A 21916-nucleotide genomic window follows, 5' to 3' on the forward strand; every position below is an offset into this window, starting at 1 on the left:
GCCCTCTGCAGTGGAACAGCAGGGCCTGTGTCTCGGGAACTGGGATTAGACTAAGGGAAGACGCAGCTGGAGGTGGGGGTTCAGGCGCCCCATAGCATGGCCCTGTGATCCTGCAAACAGTGTAGTCCTTGAGGATGAGGGTCGGCTCTGCTGCGTGAAACTGCCCTGAGGCTTTTCCTGACGGGCATGGCCACTCATGGTAAGGGCCTTAATGTGGCCCTCCTGCCCCCCGCTCCCTCCACGCGGCCTCCCAGGGCAGCCTGGTACTGGTAGTTGGCCTAATGGGAGTGGGAAGTTCGGTTCAGTTTATTTTTAAGCTACAATTGTTCCTGTATTCCTTAAACTCAAATGACATTTGAATCCTGGACTAATCTCCCCTTTCTTTTTTATGATTTTGTTTATTTGTTTTATTTTTCTTTTGTCTCTCCTTTTAAGGCTCTCTCCCTTATCAGAACACAGAAATAAGTCCCAGGCTCATCGAAAAAAAAAAATGACAACTATGGCTGCATTTCTAGAAGAAAAAGGAGGAACCAATGAACCCTCCCTCTCTGCAAAGTGAGAGAAACCCTGGGGAGTCGTCCTCCACCCAGGAACCCTCCCAGTGGTGGCAGCCCTCCCCTTTATCACACGGTTTTGGCTGTCTACTGGCGTTGTGACATCTGTCCCCACAGGGTGGGCACAGTGTGACCAACATTTGGCTAGGGGCAGCGGGAAGGGAACACGGCTTACTCCGTAGACCTATCCGACAGGACTTTCTGGAATAATGGAAAAGTCTACATCTGTACTAATATCGCAGCTGTTAGACACGTATGGCTATTGCGCACTTGAATGTGGCTGGTGCCACTGAGGAACAGAATTTTTTCATTCAGCTTTTGTTTGGTTCACTTCATTTTCGTTCCATTGAAATGAACTTAAATTTGTTTTTTGATTATTTTTTATTTTATGGATTTGGATTTGAGAGAGAGAGAGAGAGAGAGAGAGAGAGAGAGTTGTTCCACTTCTTTAAGCATTCATTGGTTGATTCTTTCTGTCCTGACCAGGGATCACACCTAATCGACTGAGCTAGGGTCTTCAGTTTGAATAGCCACATGGTTAGTGGCTCTCCCATTAGACAGCACAGCAAGAAGTCTGCTGACCTTGAGATGCTAAGGGAGGGAGGGCCGCTTTTTCTTGTTTCCCTGGAAGTTCAGTTCCTTCTTAATTCATCTCTCTGGCAGCTCCATTGCCCAGGCCTCTCCTCAGTTAACCCTCCTGCACGGGCCAAACTTCGGCAAGAAGCAACATTACATTCTCTGCTTTGAAAAGACTGAGCATGGCTTTCTCGGAGCAGGATGAGGCTGGCAAGGACGGCTGAAGCTGAGCGTGATATTCCAAACTGCTAATTCGCTCGAATCATTTGGGAAAGTGCTACTTAAAAACCCTGACGTGAGTGGAAGCGACATTTCTGAAATTTATGGGAGGCCAAATTGCATGCTACTGGAGGTTAGGTTTGCTAATCGACTCAGTGGTTGTTTATGAAATGGCTGTGGAATATTTCTTCCTCTCTGTCAGAGCCCTCGGCTCAGAAAGGAGGCTCATTTGCTGAGATTTTCTGCTGTGCCCCAATCCAAAGATTCAGCCTCACTTCTTGTCAACTGGAAATTTGGAATCACGGAATCTGCTTTTCTCCCAAATGAGCAGCAGGATGCTTGCATGATTGCCTCTGCAACCCAGGCAGAGTCCTGCGCACAGACCCTGCTGAGATGAGAAAGGCAGGTCGGCACAGGGGACTGTGTTTTGTACTTTTTTTCTGCTCACCCCCTACAGTTGGTTAGATCGGGGCTGGGCACTGACCACAGGGCAGCCAATCTCCGAGGCTGGCCTATGACCTGGCACAAAAGAATGTTTTCCAACCAGATTCCCTCTCCCTGGACTGTAAACCAGAAGCAGAGAGAACCTGACACTAGAAATGGCAGGTGGGGGACGAGAGGGAGGAGCCACGTGTAATGGCTGAGGTGGGGAGCTCTTGGCCACACCCTGATTTTGCACAAATGGGGTAGAGCTTGGAATCTGTTTTTTAAAAATTCCTCAGGCAATTCAAACACAGATATCGATTTTGTTTCCATTGCACAGGTACTTAGTCATCTCCAGCAGGACACTTCTACCTGAAGTCACACCTCCCATTTGACACGTTCACATTGGAGACAGCCAGTATTTTGTTATTGTTGATAGTACTCCAGTCTAAGGCTTTCCTTCTATTTATGTTTCCTTAGGATAGGTGGCTAGTAGTGGGATTACTAGCCAAAGAGATACTTATCTTTGGGGTTCTGGCTACCTATTGCCTTCCAATAGGCGGTGGAAATCTACAGTGTCATTGGTTAACTGAGTATGTCAGTTTAACCACCACCTTGCCAGTGTTTGGATTATCATTTTGCATTCTCTCCTAATTCCCTCCCCGCCTTTTTAAATAATGTCTGAAAGTGCCTCAAGTCTACTTTAATTTGCATTATCTTTTATTATAGTTAAGATAATCATTGAGATAATGTTTCCATTGGTGTGTTTACTATTTGTTTTCTCTTCTCCCTGAGTTTCCACAAGTAATGTCTCCTCCACACCCCTTCTCATACTATTAAACCTTTCCCCCCTGAATTGTCAAAAAACACAATATAGCTTTCAACATTCCAGTGGCAGCATCCCAAGAATTCCCCACCAGCCAGAAAAGCAGCCTTTTTCCACTTGAGTTCCACCTCTACTGTAGCGTGTTCCCAGCAGTGTTTTGCATACAACAATCAACACACATGCTGTCCAGTAACCATGACACTGGTATGTAGCCACACTATTCTATGGTCATGTAAAAATAAGAAAACTGAAGCCCTGGCCTATGTGGCTCAGTTGGTGGGGCATCGTCCCGGGCATGAAAGATTGCCAGTTCCATTCCCAGTCAGGGCACATGCCTAGGTTGCAGGTTGCAGGCTCCATCCCCAGTGGGGTCATGCAGGAGGCAGCCAATCAGTGTGTTGCTCTCACATCGATGTTTCTCTCTCTCTCTCTCTCTCTCTCTCTCAACATCAATAAAAAATCTTTTAAAAAATAAGAAAACTGGATTAAAGAAAATAAAACCAACTGCTTAATTGCAGAAGGACTTCTCAGAGCCTTCAGCATGCCTTTAACAAATGCTCAGCAAACCTCTAAGAGGAAAGTGTACCAGGTACCTTTTCCAAAGTGTTTTGCCTGCCACAGAATTCCTGCATGCTGAAGCACACTGAAGGAATGGTGTCCTGAAGAAGGCACTCTGAGAAGCCTGCCCAGGCAGAGGCCACGCCCACGCTAAATTCAGCATGCATTCAGCATCCCGGGTTCAGCAGACAGAATCCAGTGTGTTGGAGCCGGGAAAGCCACATGGCATCCCGCCACTACTCCACTTCAGACACGGATACACAGCGACAAGACACAGGCACGTTTTAAGAAATGCTTTAAATAATATATCTGAAAAGTCAGTAAGGATGTTGGAAAACTATTTTATGGTATGAAAAGGAAAGCTATAATGTGGCATGTGCAAAAGGATCCCATTTTTGTTTAGGAAAAAGGTATACTTTTTGACTATTTGTTTGTCACCTCCAATTCTCATCACCACTAGAATATTAATTTTTGAGGGCAAGGATACCGAATCATAAAGACCATTGTAAATTTGCTTAAAATGTTAGGATATGTCTATATATATTTTTTAAAATATTTTTTATTGATTTTTTACAGAGAGGAAGGGAGAAGGATAGAGAGTTAGAAACATCGATGAGAGAGAAACATCGATCAGCTGCCTCCTGCACACTCCTTACTGGGTATGTGCGCACAACCAAGGTACATGCCCTTGACCAGAATTGAACCTGGGACCCTTGAGTCTGCAAGCCAATACTCTATCCACTGAGCCAAACCAGTTAGGGCTGGATATGTATATATTGATAGACTATTGTGTTTATTACAGTCATGTTATGTTTTATTTTTCAATCTGTTTATATTATACATATTATACTTTTTTGTGCTATCTACAGAAGCTGTTTACTTAATAATAAAAATTGTATATGAAAAAACAGAGATATATATGAGAAAATAAAGAAAAATGTCTGAAAAGATATATCAAAATGACAATTGTATTTTTTTTAAATAGTGGGGTTATGTTATTCTTAAAAACATTTGCCTCTCTTTATTAGATGGTGTCTGAGAAGAATGTTTTTGCAATGAGTATGTGTCAGTTTTCTAATCGAGGGGAGAAATAGTTATTTTTATTTGGGGGACAAAAAGAAGTAATAAGGGAAAATAACATTTGAGCATCTAGTAGGCCTCAGGCACTTCAACTATCTGTTAATTTAATCCTCAAAATCATTATTCTCATTTTACAGATAAGGAAACTGAGGCACGAGGCACCTAACGGACTTGCCCCAAATCATAAGGTATGTGGTGGAGCAAGGCTTTTTCCTTAATTGTGGTAAAATATACATAACATAAAACGTACCATTTAACTATTTCTAAGTACACAATTCAGTGGCATTAGTGCAATTACAATGTTGTGCAACCACCACCACCACTAGCTATTTCCAGAAATTTCTATCATCTCAAACTGAAACTCTGTACCCGTTAAACACTAATTTCCCACCCTCCCTCCCCGCCGCCTCTGGTAACCTCTATTCTACTCTCTATGACTTTGCCTATTCTAGGTCTCTCATATGAGTGGAGCCATACAGTATTTGTCCTTTTGTGTCTGGCTTATTTCACTTAGTGTAACACCTTCATGATGTATTCATGTTGTTCCATTTTATAGCTGGACTAGAGGCCTGGTGCATGAAATTCGTGCACTTGGTGGGGGGGGGGGGGGGTGTTCCTTCAGCCCAACTTGCGTCCTCTCACAGTCCAGGAGCCCTTAGGGGATGTCCAACTGATGGCTTAGGCCCGCTCCCCCAGGGACATCCTTAGCACTGCCTCGGAGGCAGGAGAGGCTCCTGCCACCGCTGCTATGCTCACCAGCCATGAGCCCGGCTTCTGGCTGAGCAGCACTCCCCCTGTGGGAGTGCACTAACCACCAGGGAGCAGCTCCTGTGTTGAACGTCTGCCCCCTGGTGGTCAGTGCACATCATAGCAACCGGTCATTCCACTATTTGGTTGATTTGCATATTAGCTTTTTATTATATAGGATAATATTCCATTGTATGGATAGACCACATTTTGTTTATCCACTCGTCTGTTGATGGACATGTGGCTTGTTTCCGCCTTTTGGCTCATGTGGGTGATGTTGCTATGAACATTATACAAGTATCTGTTTGAATCCTTGCTTTCAGTTATTCAGGGTATATAGAACTAGTGTGGATTGCTGGGTCATTAGGTAATTCTATATTTAACTTTTTGAGAAATTGCCAAGCTGTTTTCCACAGCATCTGCACCATTTTCCATTTCCTACCAGCAATGCACAAGGTTTCCAAATTTTCCACATCCCCATCAACATCTATTTTCTGTTTTGTTGTGTTTTTTAATAGCCATCCTAATGGGTGTGACGTATTATCTCCTCATGGTTTTGATTTGCATTTCCCTAAGGATAAGTGATGTAGAGTGTCTTGCCATGTGCTTATTGGCCATTGGTATATCTTCTTGGGAGAAATGTCCTTTCCAATCCTTTGCCTACGTTTGAATAGGATTGTTCTGATATTGTTATTGGTGAATTTTAGTTGTCCTTTACATGTCCTGGATATTAACCCCTTATCCGATACTGTATGTGAGTTACAAATACTTTTTATCATTCTGTGGGTTTTCTTTTCACTCTCTTGATAATGTCCTTTGATGAACAAAACGTTCTCATTTTGATTTTGATTGAACAAAGTCCAATATATGCATTTCCCCCTTCTTTTTGCCTGTGTTCTGGTGTCAGAGCCAAGAAATCAGTGTCAAAGTTGGGGATTTCCTCATAAGGCTCGCAGGTCCTATTTTTCAGGGTATGGTAAGCTAGCTAAAGCCGAGTCGGGGAACTGTGATTGATACATGTGAGGTTTACTGAACAGTGAGGTGTTTCCCATTAGTGCAGATGGACTTAGGTTTATAATTGTGACGTGGGCCGGGCCTCGGAGGTGGCCTCCATTTTTCGTCCCTATATAGGAACTCCCTTTGTCATTTTTATAGTTTTCACGTTTAGGACTTTGGTTCACTTTGAGTTAATTTTCATTGACATTATAACATCAGGGTCCAATGTCATTCTCCAGTTGGCCCAGCACCACTTATTATAAACACTACCATTTGCTGTTTGGTTGTGTTAGAGCAGAGCTGGAAACCCAGCTGTCAGACATGGAGTGTATGGCTTTTTCATAGTAGAGTGTGTGCCCCAGTTTTCCCTCTCTCTCTCTCTCTCTCTCTCTCCCCCAGACCCAGAAGGGCTGTCAGAGGCCAGGCCAGGAGAGCTCCTGCGGGCCTCCCAGATGGGAGGAGGAAGGGGAGGAGGAAAAGGAGAAGGCCTCGGGCATCGCCCCAGGGCAGCCCTGCTACAGTCAGTCACGCTCCTCCCTCTGGAAGCTGCCGCCACACCTGACCGGCCTGGCTCCGGGACTGCCCAGACCGGTTTACAGGGTTTCTGTTCACTGGGAGCTGGTTCTCTGTGCACACTGCTCTCTCTCTCTCTCTCTCTCTCTCTCTCTCTATATATATATATATATATATTCTCAAACTCCTTCTCTTTCTTTCTCTCTTCCCCTCTTTTTCTCCTCTCCCCCAGTCCCTGCCAACCCCCAGGCCCAAGGCTCTGGGCCACTGACTTCACCTCCACTACCAGGCCCAAAGCTTGGGGCCCCCTGGGCCCACTGCCAGGCCAGCCAGGCTCTGACCCAGGTTTTTATTTTTTTTAATGGATATGAAATTATCGATGGTGACATGAACAGAAATGCTAACAACAACAACAACTCACATTGATGAAGTACTTACCAGACATAGTTGACATACTTCCTGTTGCTTATTTCTCACAACGGACCTGTGAGGTCGGTACTGTTATGATGCCCTGTTCACACATGAGAAATCCGGTGAGAGGGCTCGGACTCTGTGCCCAAAGTCACTCAGCAAGTGAGCGGCACAGCCAGGATTCCCAGGCCACCTCTGAGCAGTGCTTCCGGACAGGGCTGTCTGATGCCCACTCTCGCTTGCTAACCGTGGATATGTAATAAACATGTATGTGTGCCAGCCATTGTGTGTGTATGTGTGTGTGTGTGTGCGCGCATGTGCGCGCGTGTGTGCGTGTGTGTAAACGAGAGCAGTTGTAAGGCAAGAGGGAGACAGAGAGAGTGCTACCAGGACACGAAGGCCCAGGGGGAAGAAGTGACTTATCTAAGGTTAGGGGGTGGGGCAGGGGTAGAGAATGCAGTATCACCGTTAGTTTTTTTTCTTTTCCTTTTTTAAAATATATTTTTGTTGATTTCAGAAAGGAAGGGAGAGGGAGAGGGAGATAGAAACATCAGTGATGAGAGAGAATCATTGATTGGCTGCCTCCTGCATGCCCCACACTGGGGATCAAGCCTGCAACCAGGGCATGTGACCTGACCAGGAATCAAATCGCAACCTCCTGGTTCATAGGCCGATGCTCAACCACTGAGCCATGCTAACTGGGCATCACCGTTAGTTTTCAAACTGCAGATTTTCTAATATGCAGTGGGCACTGGCCCATCTATAGTGGAGGGGGAGCCAGTCAGCGGCAGATAGCCAACAACTGAGAGAACTTGTGCTGAAAGCTCTGGACCACACACCCAGGACCACTCAGCCGGTATCCTCCCTTCTCTGCCCTGTCCTCCCAGCCCTGCTGGCTGGGTGCGCTGGCACTGTTTTCCCAGAGGCTCAGACCTGCCCTGGGAATGAAGAGCTAAACAAGACATGCTTCCACCTTCAAGGAGCTCTCAGCCTGGGAGGGAAGGGGACTCTCTGGCCAGAAACCCCCGACCCTTGCCCCCCACAGCCCATCCGTCACCACATCACATTGGGTTTCCCTCCCTGTTACCTCTCAATTCTGCCCCGTGTTTTCCCACTCTGGTCCAAGCTATCATCATCTATACACGGCTAAGGCCTGAGAGCTCCTAGCACAGAGGCTTCCTGATTTATGCGGCAGAGGGAGAGGCTTGTGCAAACGGCATGGAAATTGGACAGAGAAGGGAAGCACCCAGGTCTCCCTGGAGAGGGTCAGAAAGGGCTTTGCAACGCCGATCTGGGCTTCTGAAAGGTGACTGGAGTTTGCAGGCGGGGAAATACATTTGAGGGAGATACATTTGCATATAAAGGCTTGAAGGGAGCCTTAGGGTGTATAAAGAATGGCAATAATTTTGAATTCAAGATGGGGGAGGGGGGCTAAATGATAGAGTCAGAGCCTGGGCTGCAGCAGCAGGTGGGGCCAGAGTTAAAAGGCCTTTCCCCTGTAGATAGTACGGAGCCACTGAAAGGCAAGGCCTCCAAGAATGAGGGTGAGCCCTAGTTTAAAACGTGTTCAGTCTCTCTTGGTGGGTGTGGCTCAGTGGATTGAGCATCGTCCCATGGACCCCAGAGGTCCTGGGTTCGATTTCTGGTCAGGGTACATGCGCCGATTGCGATATTTCAGTCTCTCTTTCCTTCTCCCTTCCTCTCTATTTAAAAATCAATAAAATGTGCTCAGTTTCCCCAGCACATGTAGGCCGGCGAAAAATCTTTCTGTGGGATTTGTCCAGATGTGAAACAAGGCTGGCCCCAGCCCCGTTCTAGACTCCTAGAATTCTGTCATCTTCGCCAGTGCCCCTGTCATCAGTCCTGCTGAGAGATTATAAATGGGAGAACCACTCGGTCTATTTCCTTCTGCTCTGAGGGCTGGGGAAGGGATGGATTGGAGAGAGAGAGGCTGTGTGTAGGGGGGGGGGGGGGGGGGGACTGAGGCAGTGGTCCAGGGGGTAAAGTAGTGGCTGTGGACCAGTTGGGTCTGGAAGGACGAGAGAGAAGGAGGTTCTGGAAATTTCTAGCGTAGACTGCCATTGTCCGAGGAAGGCCCTGCCCACACCAGGAAAGTCTCCTTGCCTTCTTTCGGCTCTTCGCCTTAAGATGGACTACTAATCTGATCGGCCAGACTCCAGGGCGACGGTTAGGTCAAGTTTACTTGTGCGTGGGGTCATGGAGCATGAAAAAAAAATGGCACACAAGAATGTGATTCTTGCTTTCACCCACACCTATGCAGCATACTTGCCTTTGCTTCTCTAGTCAGCTACTGACCAGAAGGAAGAACCATCCCCCAGACAAAGGAGAGCTTAGGGAGGGGAAAGGCCCTGAGGCCTTCAGGCAGGCCCTGGGCTCTCGCCCGGCCTTAGCCCAGAGCTCTGGCTGCCAGGCAGGCCTGGCAACAACAAAGCACAGCTTGTATCTCCTACCATTTGCCCTTGGTGCCTGTTCCCTTGGGAATCTCTGGGTGGCAGGGGGGGGCGGGGACGGGGGACGGGGAAGGGGGGGTGTCAGGGCAGAGCAGATCTCCAGTGGCTCCCATCTTAATATTAAAACCCCTGCCTTTATTTCTAACAGCGTAATCAAAAGGGAGACAGGGGCCAGGGGAGAGGGAGATGAAGGGATGAAAGAGAGGGTGGAGTCTGGAAGGTCAGAAACTGGCTCTGGGGAGAAAAGAAGAACAAGGGCCCCTCCCAGTGAGTCAGGCGGGTGGGAGCTGGTGTGGCTGCAGGGAAGGGCCGGGTTTCAGTGTGGAGAGGGTGCGAGGGAGGGGAGGAGGCCCAGCCAAGGAGCTGCGATGCGCGGGTTCCCATCCTGGCCTGCGCTGCTGCTTGCCAGCCATGTCACCTGGGGCAAGTCCCACAACTCCTGCGAGCCCCGGTTTTCTCAGCTGTGACCCGGGCTACGCCGCCTCCCAGCAGGGCTGTCAGGCAGGGTAATTACATGTGGTCATGTCTGTGGTGGCTCTTCGTAAACCAGCAACCTCCGCACAGCGTCGCGCAGTGTTATCCTTTCTATTGTTCCCTGGGAATGAGAAGCAGGTGCCTCTGAGAAGCGTTTGTCCGTTCTCAGCTCCACCCCGCTGCTCTCCGTCCAGCCTTCCCTCCAGCTTCAGAAAACGCCATTTACTCCTTCCCCCACCCAGATACTCTCTCTGGTTGCTCCCTGATGCCCCCTCATCCCTCTCCACAGGCTTCTTCCTTTGTTTCCCCTCTGCATTTGGATTGCTCCGCCCTCCCCCCCCCCCAATATTAAAATAAGAACCATGTCCCTCAAACCTTTGCTTGGTCCCCTTGCCCTTCTAGCTCCTGCCCGGTCCCATCCTTCTTCCAGCCTTACACTTTTACAGGATTTTGCAGTCTTTAAAGCTTTGCTCCTTTTTTTATGTTTGTTTGTGTGTATCAATGACCTGTTATGTCATATCACTATCATAGCACAGCTTTGAGGTTATAGTACTCACCCATTTTACAGATGAGAAGAGTAAGCCTCAGACTAGAATTCAGCAGAAGCCCCATGCTCTTTCTTTGATAACTCACTGCCTCCCTTTGATGCTAAGCTTTCAGGGTAAGTGGTCCGGATCTACCATCTCCATTTCCCTGCCTGCATCTTCTCTTAACCCCATGTAGTCACTGTGCTCTCTTTAAGATCTCCACGGCCACTAGCTCCTCCCCAGCGAGCCCACTCTTGAGGCCCCTCCCAGACCACCTTCTTTCAAAACCTTCATGGGAAGCATCTGACTCTACCCACTGCCTTCTCTTTCTTCTCACTTTCCTGGGCTAGAACTAGGACTTGAAGTCTACATCAGAGAAGGAGGTGTGTCTGGGTCTGTGCGCCTTGGCTTTGCAATGTTAACCCAGGTGAGTCACGGGACCCTCACCTTGGAATGTGCTTCCGCTCTGAGTTATGGCAGGTTTTCAAAAGCACATTCCACCACCAGCAGCAGCCCAGCCGCGAAGGGCTTTACCCGAAAGAACAGCTTACCTTGGTTTTGACCAACTTGGCAGAAGACGGGTTTTCGATTTGATGGCAAATAGGATCAGAGCTGTCATACCTTGTGACTTGGCCAGACATGGGAAAGTGAATGTCGGCAGTTTGGGGACAGAGCAAAAGGAACTAGTCCTGCCCAATAGGTGTGGGGCAAGGACTAGGGACATGAAGCCAGCTATAGGTAATGGGGGTGATGTCTAGTCCTGTGTTGTCCAATAGTGATCTCTAAACGTAGGCAGATATTTAAATAACTAAAATTAAACATTTGGTCCTTTATAGTTGCACTAAAGTGCTCAATAGTCACCTGTGGCTAGTGGCTGCCATATTAGGTAGCCCAGATATAGAATGTTTCCAATCATTCCAGAAAGTTCCGTTGGACAGCACTGACTGTAGACCAGTGGATAGAAAAGAATAAAAGGTCAGCAGTTGGCTCAGAGAGAGTAAGAGAGAGAAAAGCTCCTCAGGAATGGCTGGGAGAGGGGGTGGCATCAGAGAGGAGGCAGGGAGGCAGCAGGGGGCAGGCCCTATGAAAATGTCCCCTTCCACCCTCTGTGCGCATCTCCAGGATAAATGTTAGGCGGGCAACCGCATCAGACTCACGTGTGTTTCTCCAAAGCGAATGCACATCCTTCAGGGAAGAAAGGAGTCCTCGGGTAGGAAACCCATGCCAGGGCTGGCATCCGGAAAGTGGGGGACACTCCTGTTTCCAGATATTGATCTCTTGAGTCGAGGCAGAGGGTTGGAGAGTAAATGTTTGGAACGGAGATCTAGAGGGGTAGGTGCAGAGGAGGAAGTCAGAAATATGACCTGGAGCAGGGGGAAAAGATTGGCTAAAAATTTGAATTCGGGACTCAGTTGTAGTCACGAAAATGTCCTATTATTGCCACTTCTGAATCTACAAATTTAGATGACTTATTAGCTCTCCATTTATTTCTGTACAATTTGGTGATGAGCATTGCTTTGCTAATTATTTACTTGAAAATAAATCCTTTAAACCATGAAAAAAAATGAGTTCCTATTCAAAACAATGCTTATGCTCTGTGCTCAGTAAAGAGACCTGGAAAATCTCCATTCTGAACTGATTCACTCCTTAAATTGTAAATTCCAGGGAGTAGCTTCAGGCACGGCTGGATCCACGTATTCAAAATGAAATTGTCATCAGAAAGTTATGTCTAAGGCTTGCCTCTGCTTCTCTGTGTGTTGCTGTCATCCTAGGACTTTCTCCAGGTTGTGCCAAGGTAGGCTTACAGCAAGGAGCTCCAGGCTTAATACTGTTGGTTCCCAATAGTTTCCGCAAGAGTTGCATTGGCCTGATATGAGGTACTGCCCATTCTTGAGCCAGCAACCGGTATCTGGGAAATGCAAGGCTCTGATTAACCAAGCCTGATCATGTGCCGCACCTGAAACACTGGTGGACAGCTTCACCTAGTGCAGTGATGGCGAACCTTTTGAGCTCGGTGTGTCAGCATTTTGAAAAACCCTAACTTAACTCTGGTGCCGTGTCACATATAGAAATTTTTTGATATTTGCACAAAGATTTGTATTTCTGATATTTATTTTATATATTTAAATGCCATTTAACAAAGAAAAATCAACCAAAAAAATGAGTTCGCGTGTCACCTCTGACACGTGTGTCATAGGTTCGCCATCACTGACGTAGAGCATTAGGGTTCTTTTTTTCTTTCTCTTTCTTTTTAAAGAATAGTTTATTGAATTTTAGAGAGATAGCAAGGGAGAGGGAGAGAGAGAAACATTGATAAGAGAGAAACATGGATCAGCTACCTCCTGCATGCCCCCTACCCAGGATTGAGCCCGAAACATGGGCATGTGCCCTTGACTGGGATTGAACTAGCAATTTCCTGGTGCACGGGATGATGCTCAACCAACTGAGCCCCACCAGCCAGGGCAACCACTAGGCTTCTGAATGGTGGTAAAGTAGTTCTGCATAGTAACCCAAACTCTGTAACCCAAAGAAGGGAAAGTGGATGCTAGGCTGGCAGACAGCTCTACACAGTCTCTAACTAGTAATAGTTATTGTGAAACAATAGCAGAAAGGTTCAATCAACATGTTTTTCCTATTGTAGTAAAATTGTTATACAACATTGTATATACTTTAGGTGTACATTATAATTCAACTAGAGGCCCGGTGCACGAAATTTGTGTGTGTGTGTGTGTGGGGGGGGTGTCCCTCAGCCTGGCCTGCACCCTCTCCAAACTGGGACTCCTTGGGGGATGTCCCACTGCTGGTGGCTCCTAACTGCCTCTGCCTGCCTGCCTGATTGCCCCTAACCACCTCTGCCTGCCGGCCTAATCGCCGCCTAACTGTCCTCCCCAGCAGTCCTGATCGCTGTCTTACTGTCCTCCCCTGCCAGCCTGATCAACCTCAACTGCCCTCCCCTACCTGCCTGATAGCTCCCAACTGCCCTCCCCTGCCGGCCTGATTGCCCCCTAACTGCCGGTCTGATTGCACCTAACTACCTCTGCCTTGGCCCCCACCACCATGGCTTTGTCCGGAAGGAAGTCAGATGTCTGGAAGATGTCCAGTCGATCCGGTCTAATTAGCATATTACCCTTTTATTAGTATAGATATTTATATACACTACATAATGATCATCACTGTAAGTCTAATTATCATCCATCACCATACAATTGATCCCCTTCACCCATTTTTGCCTGCTCCCAGAAGCTTATGTTTATTGGAAGTGTAGGAAAGGCTTTGTGGCACATAGTAAGGTCTCAATAAATGTTTCTGGGAAGAACAATTCACAGGGGAGTAAACAGGAACATACATTAAAGTGTAATGTTGTTCTAAGGGAAAAGAAAAGGAGTCAGAATGAGGGCACACTTTTATTGAGTCTAGGAAATGAGCCAGGAAACAAAGGTTCGGGATAAATGGCACATTTCTGAAAGGAGTTCCTTAGAGACAGCAAGGGGCTGTTTAATTAACATGTAAACCTACATTACTCTGGAGGAAGGAGTGCATAAGGAACTCTCCCCAAGGTTTTCTGATGACACAAAGCGCTGGAGTCGTGATAGGAGGCATGGTGGAAAGTTCCCAGGAACCTGAGGAGGTGGGGAAAGAAGTGGTAGCCGAGGAGAAGACAAGAGGTGACTTTAAGGATATAATCCCAACTATTGCTTTGAAGTTGAGGAAGTCAAGCTCGTATTTCTGACCAAGGAAAAGACCTGGCATTTAATGTAGACTGTTTCTTGAGAACTTCGGCCCAGGATGGTTCAAGACAAAAACACAGGTGAAATACTGGGGATTCTGAATTACAGTTTGTGGACCAAAAGGCGCACAAAAGAGTGATGTATTGACAGGTATGTGTGAACTCCTGGCCCACCGATACTGAGCAGGCTAGGTCTGAGAACTGGCAAATCAAAAATTTGGAGGGTTGGTTATAGAGCTCAGGTAACAGGGTTAGGGACTTTTAGGTCAAAAAGGCAAAGATGAAAGTACATAACACTGTGAGCAGACAACATGCAAACTTGCTCATCAAATCTGAAATTCTGAGATTGAATCTGGGTGACATGAAGTTTAATCAAAGGAAGGCCTGAGCCTGGCCTGTGTGACTCAGTTGAGTGTTGTCCCTTGCACCGAGAAGTCACCAGTTCGCTTCTGGGTCAGGGCACAGGCCTAGGTTTTGGGCTTGATCCCAGTAGGGAGCATGCAGGGGGATCCGTGTTTCTCTCTCTTATCAATGTCTCTCTCTCACCTTCTCTTTTCCTCTCTCTCTAAAATCAATAAAAACATTTTTTTTTAAAAAAAGGAAGGCCTGGTTCGCTCCCGGGTTTCGGCACCAAAAAAACAAAACAAAAACAAAACAAAACAAAACAAAAAATAAAATAAAAATAAAAAATAAAAAAGGAAGGCCTGACTCTGTTTCTCCTCAGTGTGGTGGAGAAAAGAGTGCTTAAATCAACATGGTGATGAGGACTAAGTGATATCAATTAGGTGACAGTGTCTGACACAGAGGAGGTACAGGTAAAACTAAAGCAATCTGGCATCCCCAGGTGATTTCTGATGACGTGATACTGTTCAGAGCACACGGGATCTGGCATCGGGAGACAGGGTTTGAGTGCTGGCTCCACTCCAATCTTCATTTTCCCCATCTCTAAAAGGCAACAACAAGCCCTACCCCACTGAGCCATTAGCACATTGAAATGAGACCTTGCATTCATTCAGCAAGCATTTATTAAATGCTTACTTACCAGACAGCACGCTAGGTGTTGGGTGAGGACATAATAATGAGAAGAAAACGTTCTGTCCTTGGGCTGTGTTCCTTCTGGAATATCTAGGGGATAAGATAATCTGTTCCTTATCTTTCCCAACTTCTAGGAGCTGCCCCCACTCCTTGGTTCCTGGATGCATTGCTCTGACTCCTACTGCCATTGTCACATCACCTCTTACTCTGACCCTTCTGCCTCCCACTTGTAAGGGTCCTTGTGATTATATTGGGCTCACCCAGATAATCCAGGGTAACTCTCCCCACCTCAGACCCCTTAATTTCATCACGTTCCTTTTGCTATGTCAGGTTCTGGGGATTGAGATGTGGACATCTTTACTCACTCTACCAGAGCATTCTTGGGCTATGTAGTAGGACATGGGTTATCCTTAGACCCAGGAAGCATGTTGGGCTTCCTCTGAATAGAATACAGATGGTATTCTATTGTGTCAAGTCTTGTGGGGAGGGGAGCAGAGTGGGTATCTGCTGGCTGATTGGAGATGCCCCCTCAGAGTTAACTGTCACACATTAGACTCCTGTAGAGTCATAAAGGGAACACTAAGCAACAAGTAAGGATACTGGCTGCAGCCATTCAGGAACTCTGAGACCTCCGGCAAGGATATTACTTGTCTAAGCTCCAAGCCACACCTAAATCAATAGGGATAAATAGAACTACCTAGAAGGGTTAGAGTGAGGATTAATGAAAATATCATCCATGAAATCACCTAAGACACTACCTGATCCTCAATAAATATCTCTTTTTTTTGAGGGGGGGTGTGCTTCCTGAATTCACCCCTCCCTCTTTCTCTGACCCTTTTGCTGTGGCCACTGCCCCTGTCCAGGCCTCTTAGAAACCTTCATCGCTTGCCCATCAGGCCACATGCCTCAGCTTTGCAGTAGCTAGGAGCAACAGCTTTGAAGCCCTGCATAGGAGTCCCTGTTAACCATGGAATCTGGAGCAAGGCTTTTAAAGCTCTCTAAGCTTCGATTTCCTCCTTTGTCCAGTGGGGATCAAATCGTCTATTGAACCAGGCTGTCCTGAGGATTAAGTGAGATGATGAATGGAAAGGGTTTAGCACAGTGTCAGGCACAAAAAAAGTAGTGTTTTTCATCTCAAGAGGCCTGACCTCCTTTCAGCTTCCTCTTCTACATTCCTTCCAGCAACACAGGACAAACCCTTCTCCCTGAAGCAGGCCTTGGACTTGTACACCTGAGGGGCACCTCTGATATTCCCAGCGAGTCCTATACTATTCTTTCTCGAGCCTCAGTTCTACTTTGCTTCCCAGTAATTTGTTCAGCCTTTACTAGTAGCCTTCTGGGTTATGGCTATCTGTGCAGGCCTCTGAGTCAATACTGGACACGAGTTCCTTGGGGAAAGGCGTTTCTCTGTGTAGTAAGTTGCAGAAGTACTCCCTCTCCTTGCCCAGCCTCAGTTTCCTTATTTGGAATGAGCCCACTGGACTGCAGTGGCTGAAGGGGCCCTAACAGCTCTGAGATCTTAAAATGCCCGAACTTAATCAAGTAGCAGGGATCTCATAGATTACATGGTCCACCCCTCTCCTTCTCCAGAGGGGAAACTGAGGGTCTGGAGGGCCTCCACTTAATGCTATTCTCTCTCAGGCCTCGGGGCCAGGCTTCCGGTGGGCATACAGCCCAGTTTTCCTAGCCGCGCAAGGGGAGACTCTCAGGCGTCTCCAGGGCTCGGGGCGCCGGAAACACGTGTGTGCTCACCTACGTGTACACACGTGAGCACACCTACAGCAGCAGGGGACCCTCGGGCCGGCAGGGGGCAGCAGAGACTCGGTTTGCGATTACCGGGCGCAGCCCCGAGGGAGGAGGGTGTGCTGCAGTCCCGGCGGCGGTGGTGGGAGCCGGAGGTGCAGCCTCCCAGGTGGGAGGCGGGGGCCGCGGGCGCAGGAAAAGGCGCCTGGGGAGCGGGCGCTCAGCGGGGCCTCCTCCGGCCCCGGGCGCGGCACGGCGAGGGGGAGTGAGCGCGCCGGGAGCACGCAGGCGCCCTGCTCCGGCTGGCCCTTGGCCGACGCGCGGCGCGGGAGCACCCGCAGCCCGCCCCACGCCCCCCGCAGCCGCGGGCCCCCGCGGCCGGCCGTCGGGAGCGGCCCCTCCGCCGGGAGCGCGGGCCGCCGGCCCGGAGAGTCCGCGGCGACAGCGGCGGGACGGCTACGGGGCCGCCCCCGGCGCGCCCTCCCGCCCGCGGCCACTCGCAGTCGGCGCTGGCCCGGCCCGCGCGCCCCGCAGGCAGCCGGAGCGCGGCCTCGGCCTCCCCGGGAGCGTGCCCAGGGCCGCAGCCCGCGGGAGGAGGCGCCGGCAGCCGCGGGCGCTGACGGCGTCGCGGGGTGCTCCCGGGCGGCGGCGCGGCGGCGGCGGCGCAAGGGGCGGAGGCAGGGGGCGCCCCCAGCCAGGATGCTGCGGTTCCTACGCCGGACCTTTGGCCGCCGCTCCATGCAGCTCTACGCGCGGGGCGCGGCAGGGCGCGGGGCCGCCGGGCTGGGGGACGAGCGCGACGGGGGGCCGCGGGGGGGCCCGGCCGCCGCCGCCGCCTCCTCGCCGCTGCCCGCCGCGCCCGGGGGCAGCGTGTTCCCGGCCGGCGGGGGACCCCTGCTCACGGGCGGCGCGGCCGTGCACATCTCCGCCGCCGGCGCTGCCAAGGCCACCCTCTACTGCCGCGTCTTCTTGCTGGACGGGACCGAAGTGAGCGTGGATCTGCCGGTGAGTGACGGGACGCAACTCGTCTGGGCGCTGGCACCCCGCGCCCCTTGGGGCAGCCCCCCTCCTCCTGTTTTTCTCTCTGGAGCGCTCCCCTTGCACCTTTCCGGGGATCCCCTCCCCCTTCTCCTGAGAGTACTCCTTAACCCTGGTTCCCTCGGGAGCCACTCCGTCCCAGTCTTAGGGGGCCCCATCGCTGGCCCGCGCCCCCTCCTTGGCACATTGCCTGGCTGGGTTACACCTTCTCTGGCCCCCACCGAGTTCTTTGGGCCTCATCCCTCTCCCCAGCGCACCCACTCCCCGAGTCCCCAGTCCCCGCCCCCTGGCGCGGGTGACAGGTGTTCCCCTCCGCCCCCCAGATTCCAGCCGGGCCTGGACTATTGGTTAGAAAATGTCAAAGTGATGCGGTGCCGCCCCGGGGTGGCCCGCTTGCCCCCCACCTCCCAAAGTCGCCATCAGGCCTTAGTGAACCGGCAGGGAGGAGAAGCTCTCATGCTTGCTGCCCGGCAGGTGCCAAATTTGGGAGGGAGTCGGGGACCATTTCTGCTCTCTCCTGATCCCCTCTCGGTGTTCCACCCCACCCCACCCTACCCCAGCCTCCGCAGGAGCCCCTTCAGGCTCGCATACTCGCAGGGGGTGGGCGACTTGGGAGCCAACGCTAGAACCGACTCTCTCGGACGCGGCCAACTTTGAGCTGGCGGAGCCCTTGCTGGGGCGCCGGGAGTCGGCCCCGGGGCGCCCACGGATCTGGCTCGCCGGACTTCACCCGGGTCTCCGTGCGTGGGGCCGCCGACGCACCGGCGGGTGGCGGCGGCGCCCCGGCCTGAGTCCCCGGCCACCCGCCCACAGGTGGTTGCACCCCGCCTCCCTCCAGAAGGGAGCTAGGCCGGCGCTGCTATCCTCCCCCACCCGGGCGTCCACCTACCAACCGTCTTTCTAGCCCAGGGGCCAGATCTGATCAAATCAAATCTGCACATTAAAGGGGCGCATACTGTGCACCGTGCGCTGCGGCAGATGGTGCCTTTGGGGATCTTTGGGTGTGACTGAGGACAGGGCAGTGATTGGGCTTTAGATGAATATTACAGACCATCTCGAAGATTTCAAGGGAAAAAAAGAACATTCCCGGACTTCCCAAAAAAAGCATTTAGGCCTTTCCGGGTGGGAGAAATTCGTCGGACTTCACCCGAGAACTAGAAACATGTAAGGGTTTTAGATGGGAATATCAGAGCCTGCCTGGCTTGGGGTTTAATGCTTCCCTCTGTAGGTTTAATTTTGAGACAGTTTCAATTTATGGCAGTTTTATTTTTTATGGCTCACAGTGCTCTCCATAGGATATCATTTTGTTATGATAATACCCTTTTGGGTTTTGTTTTGTTTTATTCATGGAAAAGGAGCCAACATTCCGCTGCTTTAGAGCTGTTGTCTAAAATAGCATTAAAATGTTGCTGCCGCCCAGGATTGAGGCTCCTTGGTTTTTATTTAGCTGGGAGAGGTGGCCTGACCAGCCGGGAGGAGTGCAGAGGGGGGCAGGCTGCCTCTGGAGTGGGCAGCTTGTGTGTGGAGAGGATGTGGCGCATTTTGCATCGCTGATCTGGGAGAGGGATGTTCTCCTTGGGAACTTCCCTGGGGATGGTCGGTTTGTAAAATGTATTGCTTCTGTCAGGTTTGTGCGACAGGCTTAAGTGGTGTTTCTGGGGTGAATAATGCCAACTGAGTAAAGTGCATTCGTGGTGAATAAACCTGAACAGGTCGGGGCAGGAATGCTGACTTACTACACCTGGTGGAGCCCTTGGGGTGGTAGGGGGAAGGGGAGTTTGCACCCTAAAAGCTTTCTTCACTTAATAAAAGGCTATTTGACAGAATCACTCGCCAGGGTTTCTTATGATGGCAGATGTTGCGATGCTTTAGGATGTGATTTAGTGAACCCCAAATTTTATTTACACACACACACACACACACACACACTCACTGTCCAAACGCAAATAAAAAGAAAATGCTGGCTTTTGTCATGTGAGGCAGCTGGAGTGCAGGAAAGATGAAGAAAAATCACCAGTGAGCATGGCTCACCGACTTAAAGATTTATTGCATATCAGAACCGCATCACAGTCTCCTACGCTCGTCTTCCCAGATCAGAGTTTTAGTTCTTGTAATTCATTCTCGGAGTTGCGTGTTTAGCGCCTGGCAGCCAGCTCCCGTGAACTTGTATAGCACAGGTGCTCCTTCCTCAGACCCTTTTCACCAAGCTTTTTTATGCTGTTGTTTTGGCATTTGGCCCCATTATTCTCTTCTGCATCCCTGGATTTTTACCGCTTCCTGGGCTCTGGTGTTGCATGGCTGCCTGGCGCACAGATAGGATTTACCTTTGACCACCATACCCCTAAGCTGGATTTTCTGTCTCCAGCCACTTCCATGGGTACTTGCCAAGCTAACTATGGCTCCTTTGTAATTAAAACCCTCTGGTGGTGGTAGCTTCAAGAATGTCTTTGTTAAGCATGTTAAAAGTGGTTATGCATTGGCACAAGCCATTTTTTTTTAGCCCTGGTCTGGACACTTGTGTTCTGAAATTGCCTCGAATACAGCACCCACCTCAGTGTGACTGTGTCAGGGCACCTCAGTTTTCAGTTCAGTCAACATTTAGTGGGTGTCTCCAATGTGCCAAGCACTGAGCTGTGGACGGAAAGGTGAATGAGAGGTGGCCTTGGGGCTCTTGGGAAACATGTCCTTTTATCCTAAGTGATGCTAGGTGATATGACAGGCTCACCCAGACAGGGTGCTGGGGATGGACAGCCTGGGGGAATTGGGAAGGCTTTGTGGAGACTTTGACACTTAAGATGATAGCATCTCCAACCCAGTATCCCTTGTGCATTTTTAGAATACCATTTTTAGTATGTCAGGTTAACTTCTTGGCCAAGCCACAGCCCAATTGTTGTGTGTAATAAGGGAAGAAGCAACTGTAATTGTCTTCTCCAGCGATCCTCTTCTGAAGAGGCCTGGAGCCCCCTTGTCTGGTGGTGGGCTGTGGCCCCTAGCACACCCGTGAGTTCTTAACCTTTGCTGTGGATAGTTGCTGGTTTCTCAGTCCTTGATAAAATGTGAATTAAAGGATACACACACACACACACACACACACACACACACACACACTGAGTGGCCATATTATTATGACCACCTGACGTTTGTAGGCAAATTAGCTATAATTTCGCACTGAAGTTGCTAGAGGGCCAGATCATTATAAACGTCTGAATAGCACGCCATACCTAAGTATCGTTGCTGATCAAGTTCATCCTATCATGTTGATGGCATATCCCAATGGAGATGGCTTCTTCCAACAAGACAATGTGCCATGCCACGGTGCTTGTATTGTGCAGGAGTGGTTTTAAGAACATGAGGGAGACTTTACCTTGCTTAGGTGGCCCCCACAATCACCAGATCTCAATCCAATTGAGCATTTGTGGGACGAAGTTAAAAGAGCCATCAAGCAGCTGGTTCCACAACCATCAAATCTCACAGAACTGGACAGTGCTATTCATCAGGCATGGTGTCAGATTCCTTGAATCACCTTTCAACATGGAGTCAATGCCAAGAAGAATCACCACAGTACTGAAGGCAAAAGGTGGCACAACGAAGTACTAATGGAGTGGTCATAATAATCTGGCCACTCAGTGTGTATGTGTGTGTGTGTGTATATATATATATGTATATATATATTCCTCACCCTAGGATAATTTTCCATTGATTTTTACGATGAGTGGAAGAGAGAGAAAAAGACAGAGAGAAATATCGATGTGAGAGAAATGCATCAATTGGTTGCCTCCTGCATGCGCCCTGACCAGGGCCAGGGCTGGGGAGGAGCCTGCAACTGAGGTACGTGTCCTTGGCCGGAATCGAACCTGGGACCCTTCAGTCCGCAGGCCGACGCTCTATCCACTGAGCCAAACAGGGTAGGGCTATAGGATATTTTTTAAACATCCATCTGACATGCAGTACAACTTAGGTTAGCTTAAAAAACCAGCTTCCTAGGAGTCGTGGGCACA

General features: G+C 49.5%; 1 protein-coding gene across 6 annotated transcripts in view; it reads left to right on the forward strand.

Annotated features, from left to right (window-relative positions):
- Positions 1-17579: 17579 nt before the first annotated feature.
- Positions 17580-21916, forward strand: part of EPB41L4B (erythrocyte membrane protein band 4.1 like 4B) — a 115753-nt gene continuing 111416 nt past the window's right edge. For all 6 annotated transcript variants that reach the window (XM_070430946.1, XM_070430942.1, XM_070430947.1 and 3 more), the window contains exon 1: positions 17580-17885. In XM_070430946.1, coding sequence (XP_070287047.1) covers positions 17580-17885 — 306 coding nt within the window. The remainder of the gene's footprint in view (positions 17886-21916) is intronic.

This window comes from Myotis yumanensis, unplaced genomic scaffold, assembly GCF_028538775.1.
Source record: "Myotis yumanensis isolate MYYU_CA2020_CCGP unplaced genomic scaffold, mMyoYum1.0.hap1 SCAF_12, whole genome shotgun sequence".
Taxonomy (NCBI): Eukaryota; Metazoa; Chordata; class Mammalia; order Chiroptera; family Vespertilionidae; genus Myotis; species Myotis yumanensis.